Source organism: Ascaphus truei, chromosome 2 (assembly GCF_040206685.1).
Source record: "Ascaphus truei isolate aAscTru1 chromosome 2, aAscTru1.hap1, whole genome shotgun sequence".
NCBI classification, from domain to species: Eukaryota; Metazoa; Chordata; class Amphibia; order Anura; family Ascaphidae; genus Ascaphus; species Ascaphus truei.
The window spans coordinates 413,399,074-413,424,115 of NC_134484.1; the positions used below are offsets into that span (position 1 = coordinate 413,399,074).

The 25,042-nt window shown below is 43.6% G+C and overlaps 1 protein-coding gene across 1 annotated transcript in view; it reads left to right on the forward strand.

Moving 5' to 3' along the window:
* SLC39A12 (solute carrier family 39 member 12) overlaps positions 1 to 24,460 on the forward strand; it is an 83,647-nt gene extending 59,187 nt beyond the window's left edge. The window contains exons 10-12 of the mRNA XM_075587514.1: positions 5,826 to 5,984; positions 6,738 to 6,925; positions 23,973 to 24,460. Coding sequence (XP_075443629.1) covers positions 5,826 to 5,984; positions 6,738 to 6,925; positions 23,973 to 24,101 — 476 coding nt within the window. The 3' untranslated portion in view covers positions 24,102 to 24,460. The remainder of the gene's footprint in view (positions 1 to 5,825; positions 5,985 to 6,737; positions 6,926 to 23,972) is intronic.
* The last annotated feature ends 582 nt before the right edge of the window (positions 24,461 to 25,042 follow it).

Here is a 25,042-nt window from a genome sequence, read left to right on the forward strand (position 1 = left end):
CAAGGTTTAATCCCTCCCGCTACCCACCTGGTATGAATAAACACCCACCACGGGCCAAATATCACCTTCATCCACCCCTGCTGCCAACAATCAACATTACAACAAAATACAAACGCAATTCTAAACTATACACCCATTCATTACCAGTGTGGTTACCTATGCCCTCAATGGGAGCAAAGATAACCCCAATGGGAATGAATGGGCACCCCCTCTACCCCCAACAACAATAGCATTATAGTACAATAATAGGAAAAATTACTATTATCAAGATCTGATAATAGTGCATTTGCCCATTTAAAATAAACCAGTATCCAGCCAGCATAAAGTAAATAAAACTTGCACATACCCCTTCCAAGATGAAGGCCATCTCATCACTATCCTCCGCATCAGTGTCCTCTGCTGGCAGGAACACAACAATAAAATGACAATCTAATGGCAAGTAACCCTTTAATCACCTTAGCGGTTAGTAACTGCTAAAGTAATTAATGGGTTAACCCCCCTCACCCGCTACCTAACCGGGTGACCTAACCACCCACCCTGGGGCAGCTATCTCCACCCTCTACCCATTGATTTGCACAGTGGTACATCATGCCCATATAATATGGGCATGATAAGCCACTATAGCATTCAATGGGGGGTAGAGAGAATGGAGGAGGGTGGAGAGAGAATGGATGGGGGAGGGGGGAGAGAATGGGCGGGAGATAGAGAATAGAGGAGGGGATTGAGAGAGAGAAAATAGAGGAGTGGAGGAAGAGAGAGAGAATTGGGGATGGGGAGAGAATGGGGGAGGGAAGGGAAAGATTGGGGGGGAAGGGGTAGGGAAAGAATGGGGAGTGGGAAGGGAGAGTGAGAATGGGGGGGTAGGGAGTGAAACTGGGGGGAGGGAAGGGAGAGAGACTGGTGGGGGTGAGAGAAAATGGGGGGAAGGATGAGAGAAAATGGGGGAGGGATAGAGGGAATGGGGGAGAAGGTAGAGAGAGAATGGGAAGAGGTTTAATGATTTATACAGCATCAATGGTGACACTATTAGATAAATATTATTATAATATTCATTTTTTAGTAATGTCATTTGTTGTATTAATAATTTTATTTTGTTTCCTGGTTTTTCATTTTCAAAATCTGGTCACCCTAGTATTTTCCTACCTCACGGTCTGAGAGGTTTCAGATTCTTTCTGAATACAGTGATAACTCAAATGACAAACCGTTTGGTGGGAAACATGCCATACCTTGCGATGTAGCAGCAAAGTTATCGAGAATACTTGAATAGGCCCTAGAGTGTCTGTTATTTGCAGATAAAGGTAGGCCAACAATATATATAAAAATCCATATAGCAATTCATAAATGAAGCATACATGTGATAAGGTAGCTGCAGCTGCTAGAAATAAAGTCCTCCACTTCCTAGTATGCAAATCAAAAGATCTAGGAAAGGAAAGCAAGAAAGCGCTGGGGTCCTTGGAGGGTCAATGCGGAATGGTGTGTCATCCCAGAAATGAACACAGCTGGCTGCAATGCCCAAAGCTAGACTGCCTGCACAGCTCTAGATCCCCACTCAGGACAAACTCAGATCCTGAGTTTGTCCTGAGTGAAGATCTATAGCTGTGCTGGCAGTCTAGCCTATAATACGTTTCAGTGTATTACAGAAAAATTATTGTTTTGGTCCCCCTTGGAGGACCTCCAACTATATATAGTTTTATCCTAGGACCATCCTGGTCAGTGGGTATCACATATTAAGTGCCATACAGAACAATACAATTCAGTACAATAAAATAGAATATATTAAATGCACCGGAATGTGTTTTCCTTTTAACCCACTTGATGTGCATTTTAGTGTTTGCTTGTCGCTCTCTGAAATAACTAAACGTATGAACTTTCCCCTTGCCTTTGCCTGCATCTACCCTGGAAACGGTCCTGTCTTCCCCTGCATCCCAGGCCTCAGATCTCAGGCCAAGGTTGGTGTCCTACTACATATCTCTGCCCTGCAGGTCCGTATCCTTTCCTGCAGTCAGCAGCATTATATACAGTCACTGGTTCAGACAGTGGGTAAGTCTGCCCACGAGGAGGAACCGTCCCTGGGAGAAAATCAGTCAGTCGAAAGATGTCTTGAAAAGCCTGGGAGCAGAAGGAAAACCCGATTATGCCCCTGGTTCAGAGCAATGACGATTCCACAATGAGTGTGGGATGACCAGACTTTTCAACTGACAGGATGAAGCCCTTGTCGTCACTTGACCTGATACCCAGTGAATATGTCGGTTGTAAGCTTGCAGCCATGGGAGTTGCAGAATAATATCAATGGCTGGGGACAGAATTAAATCAGCTGTAGAGGCTCGTGATGAAGAACCCTGATGGTAGCTGTGAGCAGCGGGGTCTCCAGTGAGATAATGCTGCCCCCCAGTAGTTTGCCATCCAGGTGATACGCCGGAGCAGCCCGCAGACCAGACCTGTCCCTAGAACTGAGGTGCCAGGTATGAATACACACACCAACAGAGCGAGGGACGTGTCCGGGTTGTGGTATTGAGTGGTGCCAGGCCAGATGGGGAGTATTGCGTGAATACTTGCCGGTTCCGGTTTATCCAGAAGAATGGTCATTGCCATTGCTGAGATCAGGGGTAGGAGAAGTACGGAAGAGTCGAAGTGAGAGCCTTGGTTGAGGGGAGCCAGAAGTTACGTAAACAGGAACAAGCCGAAGTCGAGAGCCAAAGGGGGAAGTCTGCCAAGCCGCGTCAAAACCGAGAGAATCAAAGAACAAGCACTGTTAATCACCCATACAGAACTATGACGAGCGAGGAAGCACAGAACAGAGAAGGTATATAAAGCTGGAACAGCCAACCAGGAGAGGGGGCGTGCCTGGAGGAGCCCAGGGAGCTTCAGCGCATTCTTGTATAGGTAACTACTCCCAGCTCCAAAAATAGCGATACAGAGACTCTGAGAAATTATCTGAGAGACCCAAAAATTAAAAGTATATGACACAAATGAAGTCCAAAAGATGGTTCTAAATCCGCAGAAAATCAGGTTATAAGTTCTTGGGCAAATAACATCGTCTATTGTGTACAATGAAGGACTGAACTAACAGGGAAAGATGGACCCAATAAGAGAGTAGCTAGAGAAACTAGAGCCAGCCTTGAACCGAACCCTTAGTAACTCATTAGCATAAATATCTCGGTCCTAGCTTCTGCATCCCTTAATGTCCAAAGATATTGAGGTAAAGGACCTGTGTCCTTATGATAAAGCCTTGTAGGATCCCGCGTGCTGAAGCTATGGTGATACCGAAGCCTCAGACCGTCCGGGAAAAACTTCAGGCTACTCACATGGAGGTGCCTGTCTCCTCTCAGCGTTCTCCCATGAGGCGTAGCGAATTGCCGGAACCTGCGCTGAGGAAGTGCGTCACTCCAATCGTGGGGCAGTAGAGTTGAAAAAATTGGTGGAACAGCAGGAACCCAGCTTCAGCGCATTGGCTGCTGTTCTTAGAGCCCAGGTGACACTCAGCAAGAGCCAGATTGTAAGCGTGCGGTGTTTTGCACAGAGCGGCGATTCTGCGCCGAAGGCTGCGGCGTAGAGCGTGGGGAAAGTACCTCATGGAGCGTCGTACTAAGCCAAGGGGTAAGTGATGCAGCTGAAGGAGGCTTGCGTGGTAGTAGCGGAAGGGTCAGCGCAGTGTAAGGAGAGAGCCATGAGCTCCGCCTGTGGGGCTGTGTGCTCACATTCTTAATACCAGGGTCACAATGGTCATAGGCAAAGACTTCCTTTTGAGCAGAATGCTGACACGAACAGCATGTCCTGGTCCACAAATGAGCCTGCTGCCTCAAAATCCATAAATGCCAGGGTTGACATGGAGCGACTTTGCCAGGAGAGGTGGATGGGTAATGTCAGACGGCAGGGGGAAGGAGGACAGAAATTAGATGTGCCCATAGTAGGACTTTCCTTCTTTTCTAGACATATTTGTTTCCCAGTTTCTTTGGACAGGATCAAGCTGTGTGCACATTCTCACCACAATAGAGACACAACCCGGAAGTAAGTCAGAGGTGCTTAATTTTCACCACGCACCGCATACCCCCCAAAACATGGGATCCTTGGTAATGGTAGTTGGTACAGGAAGGAGTTTCAGAGGATGAGGTTCTGGAAGAACCGACAGGATTTGGTGGTCACACCTCCACTCTTGTTGCTTTTCAAAGATGCGGATATCCAAGGAGATGCAGGGAGTGATCAGTCCTTCTAGGTCTGCCAGGATGTTCATCTTTGAACCTTTTGGAGAGACCTTGCCAGAAGGCAGCTTTCAGGGCTCACTCATTCCAGTCGGTCTCCACAGCCAATGTCCAGAATTCTACTGCGTAGCGGCCTACTGGGCGATTCCTTTTGTTGAATCCACATAAGGGTGGTCTCAGCAGTGATTGCCAAACCTGGAGTGTCAAAGACCCTTTCAGAAAGCCTAGATGAAAGCTTAAGAGTTGTCAGGAGGGGAGATGCCCTCATTTAGAAAAGTGACACTCTTTGATAAAGTACATTCATGTGTGAAATGCATAGGAGGACCTCCTTTGGGTGATGCTGTTTATTCAATACATTTTTCATTTTTATATCACCTGGCTCCCTGGGCAGTGTGCCGCTATCTTTTTTTTTTGTTTCAATCTGGATATCTCTACCAGCAGCTGGACACGACACAAATATACTCATTGAGGCTCTAGGAGTGGGTAAGATTCATCTTAAGAAGACAACATTTCTGGAATGGGTAGTGAGGGTTTGCAAGGGGGAGGCGATGGAGTAAAATTGTATATCTAACGTAGCCAGGTAGTTTGAGTGACTCCCCAGGAGTTGGCCCTGGAGGAACACGGACTCCTCCCCCTCTGCGGGGTTCATTGCGTGGTCTGTGCAACGTGTTACGTTTGCATACGGCGCGTTGTACTGTCCGAGAGACAGACCCGCTAGGCAGAGGTGGGATGTTTAGACCAACCCATACCTGACATCTAGATCCTGAATCAGAAAAGAAAAGTCGTGGTCACAGTTCCGGAGTCCGGCCTTGGGAGATGCAGAATAGTCCAGAGGCAAGCAGGGGTCTGACGCAAGATAAACAGCAACCAGAGGTTACAACAGGAGACAAGGTACTTTGCACAGGCAAAGAGAGAGGGGAATGGAAGCCTTATAAAGGTTTGAGCAAGTGTGAGCAATGCAGCTCAAACAGAGGCTGATTCGGAGAGGCAGCAAAGTCAGGGGGCATCCATGTTGGAGTTCCTTACAGCTATATATTAAACTAAATCTTATGTTGCATTCACACAATGTACTAAAGGGAATAATGATGTTTGTCAATATTTGGGGGATAGTAATCAAAACCTGCTGGCTGCATAAAGTAGTGCATAAAACAAACACCACACAAAATATGCCTTTAACAGGAACAGTTTAATTTTGGGCACCAGTATTGCTCCAGTTTTTTAGTTAAGCAACTTTAAGACGTTACACACACACCGTGGTAATTTTTTATAATTTTAAAGCATCCCCGGAAGACTTTTAAAACTCACAAAGACCTTGTAAAAACTACAGTATGCGAATACACAGAGCTTCTGTAGGTTACATACATACTGAAAGATCACGCGAAACTATGCAATATGGAAAAAGAGCTTTTGAAAATGTGCTACTTTTCTTGCCTTGAGCCAGATAGTAGATCTTAGCCTAACATCTGGGTGCACCATTTTTTAGGTGACACAATTCCTTAATACTCACAATGTTCCAGCAGATAGTTGTGCAAAACTGAATATATCCATTAACTAGCCAGGCCAATGTCTGAGAAAATGAAAATATTAAGATCATAATCTGTTTGTTAATTCATTTTTCTTTTTTAGACAAAGGAATAAGTTTGCTAGCAATAATGATTCTGGTGGGGGACAGTCTTCATAACTTTGCCGATGGAATGGTCATTGGATCTGCTTTTTCATCTTCAACCGAGACTGGTGTAGCAGCCACTGTTGCGATTCTATGTCATGAAATTCCACATGAAATGGGTATGTTACAACCTGCAACTACATCTCTTGTACTGTGCTAGTCCATACCCATTTTTACAAGTATCTACTGTGATCTCTTTTGCTCTCAGTTTCTGTGGCTCTTCTTCTCCTTCAGATCTATCTTGACAGTTCATGTGTGTCTATAAATATGCAAATCATTTGCTGGTAAGCTGAAGGCAAACTGTAATTTCTGATCTGCAATTAATGTGCAAATTTCTTAAACAAAATCAAGTAAAATATTGAATATGTGTGTGTAATAAACAATATATGTTTATGTATACAGTAGATATAAAGACATTGCATTAGACAATTTTTAGAATTTCACCAGAAAATCACCAAACATGAGGTTAATAAAAAGGTGCACTAATAAACATGCTGGGCATGTATAGCTTTAGAATGGGGATGTTATTTTTATGATTTACTGTGACAACGGTGATGCAAATGTTGCATGCCTCTGTCTTTGTTATTGTCAATAGAAACGTTGTAAAATTATTTTACTCCAAATATCCTACTTTCCATAATCTTTTTGCTAATTCCTGTGCTATTTGCCTACCTGAGTAATGTAAATGATTATAACTGATAAGATGACATTTTACACTGCTATATCTACACTAGTTTGTATATCCAGATTTTGTTTATTCCACTTCAAAATGTTCCAATCAAGTAATTCCACATAATAATGTGTAGGTTTGCTAATGAATATAGGATTGTAAACAAAATTTATATAATCTGTTTTGTTTCTCAACTTTTCAGGGGATTTTGCAGTGTTATTGAACACAGGACTCTCAGCAAAGACTGCATTTTTAATGAATTTTATAAGTGCGTTATTAGCCTTTGCAGGACTTTATATAGGCCTGTCAGTGTCAACCAATCCAAATGTTCAAATATGGATATTTACTGTCACTGCTGGAATGTTCCTGTACCTATCACTGGTTGAAATGGTGAGTGACCACTAATGTTGTCTACACATTATCTATCTTGGAGTGAAACCGGAACTGACTAGTAAAACATTTGTATGTTCAGTATGTACAGTATATAGTAGTATCTCAGAAAACAGAGGGTCCCCTGAGCTGACAATAATGCTGTTCAGGTCCAGAGCACCAGGGGGAGCTGTTCTAAAAAATATAAATGAGCAGCCAGCATTGCTTCTTTAAACATTTTTTATTGAACAGCAGCATATTTATATAATCTTAGTACCCCACACATAACAAGTGCCTACATATCAAGGAGTTTTGCATGTGATACCATGGGCTGAAGAAGTGTCTCAGTGATTAAAAGCACTGACTTTGATATTGACATTGAGTTTACAACCTGGTTCAAATCCTGGTGTCACCTCCGTGTAACCTTGGCCAAATGATACAATGACCAAGGCACCAAAAACATACAATGTAAACTATACAGGGCAGGGACTGTGTCTGTACAAACCCTATGTACAATGCTGCGTATCAAGCACCATGCTATAATTGTGAAGCGCTTTGAGTCCCATTGGGAGAAAAGTGCTACAGTACATGAAATAAAAATGTATTATTATTTTACCTAATGCAACTTGGTAAATATTCTCATTTTCTCCAGTGCAGGAGACTAGAGACTAATGTTCACATGTGTCCAGAGTGCATGTAAAATTACTTTACACTAGACCATTGCACCATGGAAATATTGTAACTAGCCATTTACCTATAAAAGTGTACAAATAAAGTACACATTTCAATTTAATAGCATAGATTTAGGAACTTCCCAAATCTCCCTGTTCCCAATCTGTAACATTGCTTTCAGTTCCTACTGAAATCAATAGATTATTTTTTTTCATGAATACTTGTGATTCCCAGGAAAATACGATTGGATAATAATAGGACTTTCTTGTAACCATATACCGTAAAATATGCTAATTATTGAACTGCAATAGTATATACTGTAATTATTTGAGTATTAATTCCAGATTCCTGTTTGTATATGATCCCACCTTGAGTTGTTTCAAATTCTTGCACCCTCTCCACAAAGATAATACACACCAAAATCTAGACAGCTACACTGTGTCTGCCTAACGTGCACTAGTAATAAAAATTAATGGATCATATATGATTTATTCAAGTTCTCAGCGTATCATTTTCACTTCCGCAATATTGTACATATATTAATTGAACATGAATTTTAGATCTTACATCTTCCAAATGCTATAAAACTACATATACATACTTTCTCAAAGGCCTCCTGATGTTATGAGGACCATCCAATACCTACTCTCTCCCAGCCCCCATACACATACTGTACAATCTACACTGCAGTCTACATAATAATATAAACAAGTGATTGGTTGGGAAGAGCTATGACCTCTCATTAATTTTTATTTATTAACTAGCTGAGAGACCCGGCGTTGCCCGGGATGTAATGTTCCCGTTCCTCTCTCTCTCCTCCCCCCTCTCTCTGTTTGTCCCCCATTCACATCAATCCAGTCCCTCCCCCTCCCTCCTTTACAGCTTCATGTAGCGTGTGTGCGTCAGTCACTGTGTGTCTGCGCGCGCGTCAGTGAGTCTGAGGCAGAAACACAAACACACACAGACTGAGGCAAAGGGAGGGGGGGGCGTCAAAGGGAGGGGGGGGCGTCAAAGGGAGGGGGGGGCGTCAAAGGGAGGGGGGGGGGCGTCAAAGGGAGGGGGGGGGGCGTCAAAGGGAGGGAGGGGGGGGGCGTCAAAGGCAGGGGGGGCGTCAAAGGGAGAGGGGAGGGTGGCGTCAAAGGCAGGGGGGGGGCGCCTCAAAGGCATGGATTCCTCCCCCTGCATTTCCTGACCTAGCAGCATTAAGTCCCTGCCGCCCTCCTCCTGCTCCTCGGGGATGTTGAGCCGTAGAGAGCATGCTCTGGGAGGTGGGGGGGGGTAAATGGGGGGGGGGAGAAGTGGGGGGGTGGGGAAGTGGGGGAGCGACACACGCAGCACCTACCTGTACTTCCGTGCGCCGCCATCTTCTCACTGGGCGCCGCGAGGGAGGAAGGGGGTCCTTCCGGGCGCCGCCATCTGTTCCAGTTGGAGCGGCGGCGGGGAGGGAGAGAGGTGAGTTGTAGCGGCGAGGGGGAGAGAGACCTGGCGTTGGCCGTGAGTAAAATTTCCCGCTCCCTTCTCTCTCCCTCTTTCTCCGTGTTCCCCAGAGGGGAGGGACGAACAGTGGACAGGAGGGGGGGGATGAACAGTGGACAGGAGGGGGTGGGGACGGACAGTGGACAGGAAGGGGGGGGACAGACAGTAGACAGGATGGGGGGACAGTGGACAGGAGGGACGGACAGTGGACAGGAGGGGGGGGCAGGAGGGGGGGGGCGGACAGTGGACAGGAGGGGGGGGGACAGACAGTAGACAGGATGGGGGGACAGTGGACAGGAGGGACGGACAGTGGACAGGAGGGGGGGGCAGTGGACAGGAGGGGGGGCAATGGACAGGAGGGGGGGCAGTGGACAGGAGAGGGAGGGAGGTGGACAGGAGAGGGGGGAGGTGGACAGGAGGGGGGGAGGTGGTCAGGAGGGGGGGGGCGGTGGACAGGAGGGTGCAGTGGACAGGAGGGGGGCAGTGGACATGAAGGGGGGGGCAGTGGACAGGAGGGGGGGCAGTGGACAGGAGAGGGGGGGGAGGTGGACAGGAGGGGAGGGGGGAGGTGGACAGGAGGGGGTGGGGCGGTGGACAGGAAGGGGGCAGTGGACAGGAGTGGGGCAGTGGACATGAAGGGGGGGCAGTGGACAGGAGGGGGGGGCAGTGGACAGGAGGGGGGGCAGTGGACAGGAGGGGGGGTAGACAGGAGGGGGGGGTGGACAGGAGGGGGGGCAGTGGACAGGAGAGGGGGGGAGGTGGACAGGAGAGGGCGGGAGGTGGACAGGAGGGGGGGAGGTGGACAGGAGGGGGGGCGGTGGACAGGAGGGGGGGGCAGTGGACAGGAGGGGGGGGCAGTGGACAGGAGGGGGGGCAGTGGACAGGAGTGGGGGGGCAGTGGACAGGAGAGGGGGGGAGGTGGACAGGAGGGGAGGGGGGAGGTGGACAGGAGGGGGTGGGGCGGTGGACAGGAAGGGGGCAGTGGACAGGAGTGGGGCAGTGGACATGAAGGGGGGGCAGTGGACAGGAGGGGGGGGCAGTGGACAGGAGGGGGGGCAGTGGACAGGAGGGGGGGTAGACAGGAGGGGGGGGTGGACAGGAGGGGGGGCAGTGGACAGGAGAGGGGGGGGAGGTGGACAGGAGAGGGCGGGAGGTGGACAGGAGGGGGGGAGGTGGACAGGAGGGGGGGCGGTGGACAGGAGGGGGGGGCAGTGGACAGGAGGGGGGGGCAGTGGACAGGAGGGGGGGGCAGTGGACAGGAGTGGGGGGGCAGTGGACAGGAGGGGGGGGGGGGCAGTGGACAGTGACACACTCACACACACACACACACGTCTCAGTTGATGCGCCCTTTCTCACTTCCGTTTGGCGCCGGAGGTGGGGGAGCGACACCTACCTGTACTTCCGGCCGCCGCCATCTTCTGACTCGGCGCCGCGAGGGAGGAAGGGGGTCCGCCATCTTACGCGCCGCGTGGCAGCTGCCTGTCCCCCCGCCGGGGGGGGGGGGGGAGAGGTGATTTGGAGCGGGGAGAGGTGATTTGGAGCGGGGAGTTGGGAGAGGTGATGCCGCTGGGGAGGGGGGAGAGGTGATTTGGAGCGGGGAGGGTGGAGAGGTGATTTGGAGCGGGGAGAGGTGATTTGGAGCGGGGAGGGGGGAGAGGTGATGCCGCTGGGGAGGGGGAGAGGTGATTTGGAGCGGGGAGGGGGGAGAGGTGATGCCGCTGGGGAGGGGGAGAGGTGAGTTTGAGCGCCGCTGGGGAGGGGGGAGAGGTGATGCCGCTGGGGAGGGGGAGAGGTGATTTGGAGCGGGGAGGGGGAGAGGTGATTTGGAGCGGGGAGGGGGAGAGGTGATTTGGAGCGGGGAGGGGGAGAGGTGATGCCGCTGGGGAGAGGTGATGCCGCTGGGGAGGGGGGAGAGGTGATGCCGCTGGGGAGCGGGGAGAGGTGATTTGGAGCGGGGAGGGGGAGAGGTGATGCCGCTGGGGAGGGGGAGAGGTGATTTGGAGCGGGGAGGGGGAGAGGTGATGCCGCTGGGGAGGGGGGAGAGGTGTGTGTGTGTGTGTGTGTGTGTGTGTGTGTGTGTGTGTGTGTGTGTGTGTGTGTGTGTGTGTGTGTGTGTGTGTGTGTGTGTGTGTGTGTGTGTGTGTGTGTGTGTGTGTGTGTGTGTGTGGCGAGCCGAGGGGGAAGAGAGTGGCAGTTGGGTGACGTCACACACAGCAATCTGATTGGCCAGAGACTGAGGACCAATCAGATTCACCGCAGATAGCACTAACCTCACTAACCATTCGATTTTATATATTAAGATAATAATACATTGAGAGTTATCTCTCATTTTCAAGTATGTCCTGGACACCGAGCTACGATGACAGATACATGGTTACAAATACATGGGCAAATTAGGTGAACAGGGTTATACATTAAATATGAAGACATTGCACGAACAGTTAAAGATAAAGTAAGTTATAGGTGTATGTAACATTACCAGACCTTATTAAAATGTGAGACAGCTTTAGTTTTCAAAGAACTGTACTATAATATACAGCATTAACGTATGTTCTACTATACATTTCTACAAAAGGGCATAAAGATGTTGCCATACTTATTATCTCCGGAGAAAGTAAAAACTGTGGCTGCCACTGTACTTCAGTATCCAATGCTGTGTGCCCCACGGAAGCATTTTCTTCCGCCGTGGCCAGGATTTCCAATGCTTCCCTCAGCAGTGGGGAAAGTTAGTGGCTACATCTTTAGTCACATTATCTGCTGATTCAGATGGCAGTTTGTGTGCCAAATTAAAGCTTCCAAACATAAGAGTTACAAAAAAAATCATATTTGAAAGCCATGACCATGGGTCAAAACGTTGTCCATCCATAATATTATACTTCTAAATATCCAGATACAAATCTACAACGTATCAAAGTAGCATGTAAATTCTTAGCAGTAAATAATAATTATTTGACTATTATTACCGTTACAGTTCTCCTTTTTATGGAGTTTTCTCAACTTTTCCTTTTTCTGGAACTTTTCTTTCTTTTCCATCATCTCAAGTATGTATGTACTTCTGTATATAAGTATGTATGTATATGTTTATTTATATAGCACCGACAGTGTACTCAGCGCTTCACAAAGACAATACAGCACAGGGAATTATAATAATACAATAAGCGCAGGAAAGTCAGATAATAGTGTAACCCATGTTCCCCCCCCCCGGTCGGAGACTGGACCCCTAGGGTGTAGTGAGGGCTGGTTACATGTATGTGGGTGGTGCGTACCTGTGAGGAACAGGAGGACCTGAGTCTCCCGCGATGGTATAGGGGACAACAGGGACAGGCTTCTGGGGTATATGCCTTCATCTTCTTAGCAATGACGGTGCAGCGCCTCCATCTCTGGCGAGCCCTATAGAGGTAGGGTGAAATCCTCCCAGAGAACCCCTTTCAGTCTCACACACAAGTCTTTGATAAAAGCAGCAATGTCTCTTTATTCTCTCTGTAGCAGCACACAGCAGCAGTTCATACACAGCAGCAGTCCATGTACAGTGTACAGGGTCTTGTCCTCCACTCCTTCTCCTCCAGGCTGTACCCCTGCAGGATGGGCTGTATGGGGCTTCAATATCACCGACACCCACCCCTAGGGTATACCCTCTGGGTGAGGATAGATTCCCCCCCCTCACCCCTTGAGCAGGATGAGGGGCATTGGTCCACCACACTAAAGTGCTATCAGCTCTAAACAGGCTGGTCTTTAGCTTCTCCTCCTATCACAGGTATCACTCTAATCAAGACCTCTCAGGTCAGTCACTCCAACACTTCTCTGCTCCCAGGACAGAACTGCTTGTCATTTACAGGAACAGGCAACACTAAGTTTAGTCAGCCCCACCCCTCATGATGCCAGCAGGCCCCTCCCCTGTGTCTCATGCCTTCCACACAGTCAGGGGGCTTACCTCCACCAATAGGCCAGGGCTTGAAGCAGGGGAAACCCATGATAACTACTGGTGGACTGCCCTTAGTAGGACTTACACCAGTAGGAGAAAGATATATAGCCCCCATTTCTTACTGGGGCTACAATAGGAAAAGAAATCCCTTCCCCGTAGAGCTTACAATCTAAGTGGTAGGATGGGAGACTTACAGAGACAGCATGTGAGGGAATAAGTGCAGTAGATGGCAGTTTTTGGCCACAATGGTTGGTAGGAGTGACTGTGGGTGTGGGACAGTAGCCATGAGTGCTGGCTATTGGGATGCTTCTTTTGTAACGTGAGTATTAAAATTAGTTGGTTTTAAATTAGATGTTTTGGCACCATTAGCATGGAAAGAGGTGGCAGGGAGGCATGGATGAGAGCAGGTGTGTATACGGCTGGGTCCAGGATTAGGAGAGATATCCCCAGCAGCAGCAAGGAGGAGAGAGAGAGAGAGAGAGAGAGAGTAGGTGAATAGAGGGTTTTTGGGCGTGCTTTTTATTAAGGGGTGTTGAAGTTATTGGGGAAGAGGTGTGTAAATAGTGGTGCAGTGTATGGGCACATGCATAGGTGGAGAGGAGTTGAGATGAAGAAATGTGGATATAAGGTGGGACTATGGGTAACAGGGCATATATGAAACATTCCTGCTCTACGGACTATCCTTTTATGTCTTCCTACAGTATTTACTGCCTACCACTTGCATAGTTCCTTCTCTTCCAACACATCACAATATCCCTCAAAAACAGCGTTTATCAACCTCTCTTTCAACGCCCCATTACTTACTTCTACAAATGTAGAGTATTTGGTTGTTTTACATTGATTTCAGTCTTAATTTAAAAAGACTCCTATTTAAAACTCCTATTTGCCGTTTGTTTCTTTTTGAAGACCACTTCCTACTCACTCGAATTGTACTTGTACTACATTAAAAGTTGAAATCCTAAAATACTAATTCATAGATTCATCATTATTACTATTCCCCAGTAAACCTTTCTGTTTTTAATAGTATACTTAAATCTATCTATTGCTCTTTCCAAATTCTCAATTTCTTAATCACATTGCAATTTATTTTTATTGTCTCCTTACTTTCGTTAAATGAAACACATACAAAATACAGAAAAACATCTCAAAGAACAAAAAACACATTAGTCTCTTTTCCTGTAACACAGACAATAATTTGTTTTTCCTTACAGTAACTCTATGTGACACTGAAATATTTCTGAACAATAAGTTTGAACTTTGAGGTTTTGTTTCTCCTCTGAAACAAAATTAGGCATTTTCCTGTGACCCCTGAAAATCAACTTTAATTCACAAAATACAACATTTCCTTTACATAAATCATTTTCATATTTTGTTTTTTTCCCCTCTTCTTCCGGTAAACAAACATAAAAGCATATACAATTGGTGAACTCAAGAAATAAAAAAATAAACCAAACTTAATCCAATGTCCTTGAAGTTTAAAAACCAAAGGAAGCAAAAGTTAACACAATCCGAGGAAATAAAACTCTAACATTAAAGACCTTATTCTATATACAGCAAGCCATCTGAGCAGGCTCATTTACGTTAGCACATTTAGATCACAGGTCATTAGCACACTTATTGGCATTGGCATGGGACAGTGGTACTACAGCTGTTAGCTGGTCAAAAGCGTGGAGAGCACCTGGATTCTCAGACGGACAGGGAATCCAGCCCTGACTAAAGAAAAACCCACCCAAAAATATTAAACAAAACGATACCATAGTATGCCACAACCTGGGACTGTTGACTAGGCCTCCCAAGAGCACAGCACAGACCTTAAAACTATGCACCACCTGCTCTTATCAATTAGGATGCCTCATTATTACCAGGAACCACAGAAACTCTGACCGGAGCTTTGATCACTAAGACACAGTGGTTTCTGGGGGTGATGGGACCACAGAGCTCCCAGAACCCACTCCAGGGAGCAAAAGTTTGAAAAATTTGAAAAACACACACACACACACACACACACACACACATATATATATATAGCAACTGTAAATATTCCTGTATATTCATTTGTATGTCTTAGACAGGTCTCTAACCCTGTCATTCACCATTATCACCCAGCACACAGCACTTCCACTGCAGCAAGGGATTCTGGGAAATGACATGCAAATGAGCACACAGTGCCACCTTTTATCTCAAGCTCACATTACATGAGCAACCCTTAGCCAATGCATGCTGCTTTAGACACAGCTTTTAAGCAAGGGCTTGGGAGATGCAAAGCCAGTAAACCCACTCACAGACATGTTTCAACCTTGATGGGTATCATCAGTGTGAGGTTGGTTGCTGGCATTTGCTCAAATGAGATAAGAGTCGGTAATCACCACACTTATTAAGGTTATGGTGGGTAAAAAAAGTGACACATATTTAAGACATGCAAATGAATATACAGGAATATTTACAGTTGCTTTATGCTTTACTGTGGAGGGTTTTTGTCACTTTTTTTACCCACCATAACCTTAATATATATTAAGGTTATGGTGGGTTTATAGGTATATAGGATTAGGCAAGACCTGTGATAAGATACAAATCACACTAAACATTATATGAAATAAACGGACAACATATAGATATAAATGTACAAAAGCAGGGTAAAGTGCAACATTTGAGCATCTAATTCAGACTCACGCAAGTCAAAAAAGATATAACCCAGCTGTAACTCAAATAGGGAAAGAAGTAACATGGTGCCTTAAGTCACACGCAGTAAAGCATGGACAGTACCAAAAGCAAAGTCACATATAGATGGGCGTTGACAGATGATGATAATTAAATAACCCCTAGGCACTACGGTACAGAAAAAATGCCGCAGGGCCAATAAAAGGGTATGAACTTGAATGGTCAAGAAGCATACTTATAGACAAGTCGTATATAGATGCCTGATAATACAAATGAAATGGTGCCTTAAGTCTCGTGCAATAATAGCTACGGACAGCATCTGTAGAATAGTGAAGCATCTATCAATGTACATTGTTGTTGTGTCATACAGCTCATATATTAAATAACCAATAGAATAATGTATAAGAACGTCATTAATAGAGAACCCGGATATGGGTAAAATTAACAAAATCAATTGCGTGTGGATCATAATTGATAGTCTCAAATTAGGATAACATTCTCTGATGAGACTTTCAGGCAGTATAACACATCGCAGACTACTAGACATCAAAACCTATAGTAGAGTTGTCAATCCGATGTATAAGTCATCTGGATCGACTGGAAGGGTCTGCAACTCCATACATCCAACCTGGTATGTAGCAATTACATCAATGCCAAATGTATCCATAGCAGAGGAAACCGCCTAGATTAAGTTCCTCATTGAGGCCTCTCGGTATAAGATGTAGAGTTGTAAAATCCATCAAGCTTCTCTTCCCATTAATAATTTTCTTGTATCACCTCCCCATACTCGTCGGGGTACTAGGTCAATGAAGAAAATTGATGCCCATAGTCTAGGAAATGTCTGACAACAGGTTTAGTAGTTTTATCCTTACTGAAAGCAAGGTTTTTTCCTGCACCCATACCTGTCTGCCCCATGACTTTCCAATAAAGAACTTTTATTTTCATCATACTGCTGCTGTCCTGTGGATCCAGTTCTTTGCTGTGCGCTGCACTTCTACTTCTGTGGCTACCCGAATCATTTCTACCAGCAGAAGCACGCATTCCAGAAGGCACAATGGGCAAGGTTACGTGAGTTGTACCTTCAAACAGTACATAGAGGTATTTTATTGGTGTGTTTATGCAAAGTGTCAGTACCAGTCCATATTGGCAGTGAGGGGGTGGGGCTCATATATCTCCATCACCCACACTCACGAGGACATTTATTCAGGTCACAGACCACACACTCACCCATATATACCTCACTCAATTATATACCTCAAACCCAGCCTACTCCCTTCAATCAAGACATTATCGTTTATTACAAATCATGTCACTTGAGCACTATATCTGAACAATGTTCTTCTACCTGCATAAGGAATAAAACATGAAACAAACATGAAAAAAAGAACACTATCTAACGATTTGTGATGAAATCGCCATAGGATAAAACAACTGGCAAGGGGAGATGGACACTCACACTGAGACAGGTAGCGGGCTCGCGGTGACTGCAGAGGATCCGGATCTCGGCACTGCGAAGATGGAAAACACCGCTGCTGTCTCCTGCAGGCTCCGTCACAGCTTGCCAGCAAACACGCGCAGGATGACCTGTCGAGACCTCTATGCGTTTCGCACCACGTGCTTCGTCAGGAGGTCACGTACAGCGTCATCCGCGCGCATTTATAGGCGGCAGCTAGTCAATTAGGACAGCCCCCTGAAAAGAACACCCTTTGTATGCCTGATTACTACGATCTTAGAGTAACCTATAATAAAGGATACTGGGCAACAGAGTGTGATGATACTCATATAGGGGATGCATGGATTGTATAAAGTTCATCATAACCTACACCCTTATGAGAATATACAAATATGACCTCTAATGCCATGTCTATATACATATACTATATTAACAATATTAACAGAACATGGTGATATATTGTATATTAAAAAAGGGGAAAAGAAAAGGGAAATATAACAAACACAGATCATGTAAAAACATATACAAAAGAAATGCTAATACAAATTAATGTTATAAAATCATTATCTTAAAAAAGGAGTTAATTCAATAAGTTCATTAAAGCCATTAGGATGTCTAGTCAACATTTCATAGATCCAAAATTGCTCACGTTTTAATAAATGATTCTCTCTATTTCCCTGTCTACTACTTAGTGATACACTCTCAAGTCCCTTAAATGTAATACAGCCTGGCTCATTATTATGCACTTCTTTAAAGTGTTTTAAAAGCGGAGTTAGTGGCATACCTTTTGCTATTATTTTTGGTATGTTTTTAACATTTCTCAGGTGCTCTAACATGCGCATTTTCAGGGGTCTTTTGGTCTTGCCAATGTACTGTAAATTACAGCTACACTGTAACACATAGACCACATGCGTCGTCTGACAATTAATAAAGCTCTTTATATTGTAGACATTTTTAGTAACTCCTGACGTAACCGTTTTCCCTTGACAGATATGGTTACACGCTTTACACTTTCCGCATTTGTAAGTGCCCCTAATTCCCAAACGTGTTTTAATGTCTCCAGATGCAGTGACTTCTCTGGAGACTTGACTCGGGGCCAACATGTGTTTAAGGTTAGGTGCACGTTTGAACACTATCCCAGGCTTGGACTTTAATTGGGGACCCAGAATGGGATCTGCTTTTAGTATACCCCAATGTTTTTGCAGAATTTTTCTAACGTTATAATGTGTATCACTAAATTGAGTAATGAATGCTGGGATTTGATTTTGTCTCTTATCTTTCTTTTTATGATGGTATTTCATCAAAGATTTCCTTGGAATCTTTTCCAGTTTTTTAAGCGAAGAATTTATTAAATCGCTGTCATATTTTTTATCCAGGAATCTATTCTTTAAAAAGGAAGATTGTTCTTCAAAATCCACAGCCTTAGAATCATTTCTCTTCAACCTGAGAAATTGATTAAATGGAATATTTTGGACCCATCTCTTATCATGACAACTAAATGGGTCTAAATACGAATTAACATTTGTGGCCTTAAAATGCGTTTTGGTATGTACAATATTGGCCTCAATGTAGATCTCTAGATCGAGATAATGAATATTTGCTGAGCTATTTTCACCACTAAATTTTAAATTAAAATCATTATTGTTCAGAAGTGCAACAAAATCGAGGTAAGAATCCTCTGTCCCTTCCCACACAATAATAATATCATCGATGTATCTCCTCCACAGCTTGAGCTGCGGAGGAGTACATCTAAAGATCGCTAAGGACTCCCACTGTCCCATATACAAATTAGCGAATGATGGAGCAAATGTTGTGCCCATCGCTGTCCCTAACATTTGCAAAAAATAAAGGGAATCAAACATAAAATAATTGTGACCAAGGATAAACTCAATTGAAGATAAAATGAATTCAACCTGTGTAATGGGTAGTGTTTGTGGTGTCAAAAGAAAATGTCTAATAGCTTCTACCCCATTTTGGTGTGGAATACTGGTGTATAATGCCTGAACGTCCAAAGTGGCTAATCTATAGTGATCTTGCCAAAAAAAAACCATCAAATAGTTATAAAACCAAAATAGTAGTATCTTTAAGGTGAGACGGAAGTGAAGTGACCAATGGTTGTAAGAAAAAATCAATATAAGTGGATAAATTAGAAGTGAGGGAATTAATCCCTGAAATGATAGGACGTCCAGGTGGGGAAGTAAGTGATTTGTGTATCTTAGGGATATAATAAAAAATAGGAACAGTGGGAGTCTCAGTAAGCAAATATTGATACTCTGACTTTGATATTATTCCAACTGCCAAAGCCCCATACAGGTGTGTTTTTATTAGGCTCAAATATTCCTTTGTAGGGTCCCTCTTTAGTGTAACATATGAAGTTGGAGCCTGTAAAAGGCGATGAGCTTCCCTAAAATAGTCCTCTGTATTCAAGAGAACTATTCCACCCCCTTTATCAGCTGACCTTAATACAATATTTGGGTTGGACTTTAGTTGTTTGATACTTTTGTGTTCCTCCCAAGCTAGATTGGAATAAGATCCAAGATGTTTTTTCTTACACATATCTTTAAAGTCCTGTTCAACCAATTTTCCAAATAGTTCAATATTATGTCCTCTTGAGGCATATGGAAAAAATACAGAATTTGGTTTAAAACCAGAGTGTAAGTAACTTCCAAAATTGACAAAGTCAGGGTCGCTCTCTTTCAATAGGGCTTCAAGATCTTCAATGACAGCCAACTGGTCAGTTGTAATATCAATCGGATCATTTTGGGAGACATGATCCGATATACAGTAGCCTTATTGCTACTATAATGATGTTGTAAGGTCATTTTTCTTAGATATTTTTGAAGATCAATATATAGATCAAATTCATTTGATTCTCTAGAAGGGGCAAAGGTAAAGCACTTTTTAAGCACTTGAAAGAGGTGTTTATCTATAATAAAGGAAGATAAGTTAAATATCCCATGACTAGTTAGTGTCAATGGCTCAGGGATCCCCTCTTGGTGGGCGGACTTTCTCCCTCCTCTCTTACCTCGTCTGAATAACCCCTTTTTCGATTCAGTTTTTGCAGGGGTTTTGAGGGGGGATTGTCTAAGTCCCAACTTGGTCTTTTGGGCTTGCTTTTGATCGATTTCTGAAAAAAACAATCATTATTATCTTCATTTGTTTCACTTTCATTGCCATTAGCTCTAAGGTGAAGAAATGTATTTGAAACTGGTAGTTCAAATTCAATACTCTTGTCCCCTTTACTGGCATATTGGTTTTTCCTTTGATGTTTATATTTGTGTTTTACATCCTTAGGTTTCCCATTCTTGTCCACCATTGACCAATTATCACTTTGACTCCTCTCTCTATATTTATATTGATGAGAGGGTCTATTGTTAGAGTGATCTCTTTCAGTATTTTCATTTATTGGTCTATGTAGATCTTTATTTGATCTTTGAATATTCTCTACATAATGAGATTTTTTTAAATTTTTAGGGACTTTGGGTATTGCACCAGATGACATAGGCTGTTTCTTATTTTTAGGGACCTCTTTTTTAGATGGTTCTAAACTTGTAGATTTCTGTGAAATCTGATCATAGACAGTACTTTCTGTTTTAACAGTTTTTTCTGTCTTATCTTTCCAGTCCTTTTGCCTATTTTCTAAGTAGTCAACCTTATCTCTAAGGAACTTCTTATTTTTCCGTACCATAATGCCTTTCTCATGTTTTCTCAATTTTCCCACCATATCTTCGACTAATTTAGGTAACCCTTCTAGTGTTGGTAAAGCAATAATGTCCATTTTGACTTTGTCAATTTTAACAGAGAGTTCCTGTAATTCTTTTTTCCTCTCTCCCATAAGGAGTTTAATAAGGTTAATTGAACTTATCTCAAGGATCTCTTCCCAAATAGCCAAAAAGGCTGGGTTGTTATTGCCATAGGTGGGTTTGAGTAGCAATCTTAGGCCTCTAGGAATCCTTTTTTGTTTCAGGTATTCCTCAAACGATACAAGCTCCCAAATGGCTTTAGTTTCTTGCTCTAATAGTTTAGTTAGAGCAAGGATCTTAGATGGTAGATCTACCGAGATATCTTCTAGATTGATATTCTCACAAAACTTTTGTCCCAATAAGGCACCTCTGTTATTCCTATTATCCAAACTGGATATAAAATTAGTGGTGAATTCTGATAGCTCAGCCATATTGGTGTGATATGTGGAATATAATCCAAATAAAATAAGATAAGAATACTATTGTGGTCTAAACAGTCTCCTTAGTTAAAACACATAAACATACACATGAATATATGAAAAAACAGTCTTATCTATGCAGCTGAAAATCCAAGGGAGAGAGAACCAGAGTCCAAAGTCCAATAATTGTATCTGGAAACAGTTCCTTATCTTGAGAGTAGAAAAAGCAGGATATTCAGCGCTCGTGCTGTATAGAAATGTGGATAGTCCCTTTGCAGCATGCTCATGGAGCGTCTCCCCGAAAGCTCCTACTTCAAGGTGATCCCCCCTGAAACGGGGGGAGGACACCCTGCAAAACAAGGTGAAAAAAATGCACAGATGCGCACCAGGGATTAGTAATAGGTAATTTACTTACTGAAAGCAAGTTAAATGCTGGAACGATGCTCATTCATCCGTTCATGAAAAGTGTGATCAGTCTTGCCAATGTATATAAGACTGCACTGGCACTGTATCATGTAAATAACTGAAGTCGAGAGACATGTCACGAACAAATTGATCTTGATCTCTTTACCAGAGTGAGGATGCTTTAAAGACGTGACTTGAATATAAGTTCGCTTCTAAAAAGGGAATGTAACCTATTGTTCGTGAGCTCCGAAGATACATGTTAATGCTTAACGATGTGATAACCTTGTTAAGGCAATAACGCCCCTCTGGGTCAGGGCCAAAGAAGGCAGACTCCTAGGCACCGCAGATGTTAGGGTTCTGCAGATGTTAGGGTTATTCAATATACAGTACAAAATTACAACAAAAGTCATTGTTTTTCAGATAATATTTTGATCTTAAATTGTACTGCTACCATTTTCTTTTACTGTGTTTTGTCAAAAATGCATCCTCCAAAACAAAACTGCTAATTGTTATCAAATGGGCTGTGCACTGTCCTATGGAATTGCATGGCTTAATAAATATGGGCATCCAAACCATTCCCCCAGTACATCACTAATAGGTACTCTACAATAAATTAAATGTTGGTGATCAATTCTTTACGTAAAATTGCTTTGCAATGTTTTTATTTACATCAGAGACTTTGAGTCGGTGCCCAAAACTGTCCCAGTCTCCTAAACCTATTAGAATAAATCTGGTTACACCATGTACAAATTACAAACATGGGAATATACCATAAATGAGCAAACTGGGGTCTATGAATAAATGCAAAGAAAAGTGTGTTTTGATATGCTGCGCAAATTGCTGTTTCTCCCAACCAGGTGTGGAACTAGAATGAGTGCAAGGCACCGCAGGCCCACAGCCTTAAGGAGTACATTACATGGACCCCCATCTTGCTGGCTTAAAAAATATAGAAATAAAATGCAGTGGTCCTTGTGGTGCGGTGCGAGTGCTGCTGCAAAGGATTCTGGGGTGCATCTTTTCACAGCTTGGTGGCTGTGAATCACCAATCGGGGAAAACACGTATCCCAAGAATCCATAGCGCTGATTAGCTCGCTATGGTGGAGGGGGTAGAAACAGACATGGAGGAAGCCTGAAGGGATGTTCTGCGGCATGAATGAAATAGGGGGGACAATCAATCATTGTTTTGGCACTGGGAGCCAGAGAGAATTATCCCAATATCTAAACCTAGCAAGTTTTTTTTTTGGTATGGAAAAATAGCACATACAAGTTCTTTAGGTACCTTCCCCCAAACTCCTCCTTCTCACACACCCCGAATAGCACACAAATGAAATGAAAGTGGGGTAAATGTCAACTATCCTGTTGCATTTATTGAACCATGCAACTTGATAGATATAGGTGCTCATTCACTATATAATACATTTGCTTCCGTACCCTCCTTATTCACATGTTCATGTTAAGAATCTTGATTAGATATATGCAAATTCCCCCCCCCACCCCCCAAATAAAAAATTCTGTCATCTAGAGCAGTGGTGCGCAAAGTAGGGGGTGTGGGACTTTGTTGGGGAGGTTACAGAGGCCCCAAGCAGAGATCGCGAGGCCTCTGTAACTCACTTACCAGGTTTTAGTCCACACGTCTCCATGGCAACGCGGCAACAAATGACGCCGCGGTGTCATGTGATGTAGCGTCACATGACCCCGCGGTGTCATTTGACACTGCGTTTTAGGTAAGGGGGGCGCAACACAGGGAGAGCAGGCAGGGGGGGCGCAGCGCAGGAACTTTGTGCACCCCTGATCTACTGTATCGATTTTGTGAAATATCACAGAAAGGGGATTTCAGCCAAAAAATGCATTAAATATAATTATTTAAATTTTTTTAATCTAGTGATATTTAGCCATTTCTGGCAATTCTTTTCTTTAATTGCATTAAAAAAACACAAGGTCACGTGACGAATGTGGCCTACACCTTTGTCATGGAACCCCTTGTTTTACTGACATTGCGCTTCTTTTTTGTGTGTGCGTATTTTCGTCAAGTACGCAAACTTTTGTGATCTTTATTTGTCCAGTTTAATAACTATACAAATAGATATGGATGTACTGTACTTTTGAGTATTTGTCCTTTTGACTTTTTTTTGGAAGGATTATTCTATTGCTTTACTGATGTTTTATCAATGGAAAGCAGATTATTTTATATATTGTACACATCCGTATCTTTTCTTATCATTTTGAAGGGATTATAGTATTTAAGCAAAACTTCTGCCTGTTCTCCCGCATTAAGGTTGGCATTTATATATGATTCATATCCCTCTTATTCTTTTTTTAGCTCCCTGAAATGACTCATATTCAGACACAACGACCCTGGTTGATGTTTTTCCTTCAGAATCTTGGACTGCTTCTTGGATGGCTTTGCTTGTTGCTGTTGGCACTTTTTGAACATAACATTAAACTGTAGAATTGATACTGAAGGTTGGTAAAGGAAGTGCAGGAATATGTTCTCATCAATATGTACATTTTCATTCAATGTATTCATTTTAAGTGGCCAATGAAGTTATATGGTACAGATGAATCAGTAATTCTATTAGGTTCAATGTATCAGCATCATAGTTGTGATAAACCTTTTTTCCCACAAGTACCCCAAGACTTAACTAAATGTGAAAGTTATTTTCCTTTTGTGCACATAAACATTAATAGAAGTTGGCCTTAATCTGTATCAAACACTGTCCTAGTTTGTGCTTTACAAACAATTTTGTGACTTGTGTGAAATTTGTCATTTATCAAAAACTTTCACTTTATGAATTAAAATAATCTTTTTGGCATATTCCGCTCAGTTTTGCCTATTTTTTTTACCAATTCCTGCATGTTTTCTAGCAAATACCATGGGGCGTAGCCGGGATTTTGTCATAATCAGGGCATTTTGGGTTGGTAGTGGGGAACTAATGGTGTGGCCGGAAGATATTAGCACTGTTCAAAGTGCGGTGTGCTGGAGACATGGCCTGGCATTGCACCAGTACAGTCTGGTTATACTCAGTGTCACTGTATTGTGCAGTCAAGGTTATACTTGGTCTCAGTGTAGTGTATAACCTGACTGCACTATACGTAGGCACAGAGTATATATAACCTGGCCGCACTGTATCAATGACACAGAGTATCATTTTTTTCCCTTATACAGGTATCAGCCCTGATTGACATTCAATCAAATCAAACAAGCTAAGTTTGACTAGATTTGTGTTACATTAATAAAGAAGCATTAGCAACACAGAATACATAACCAAAGCATACATGCAGCAATAAAACAATGCAGCACAAAGCATAAAGTGATACCAAAACATGACCCTTGACATGGTGGGCTGATAGTGTGACACATGGGGTGGGGAAACATGGGGTGCAGTGGGG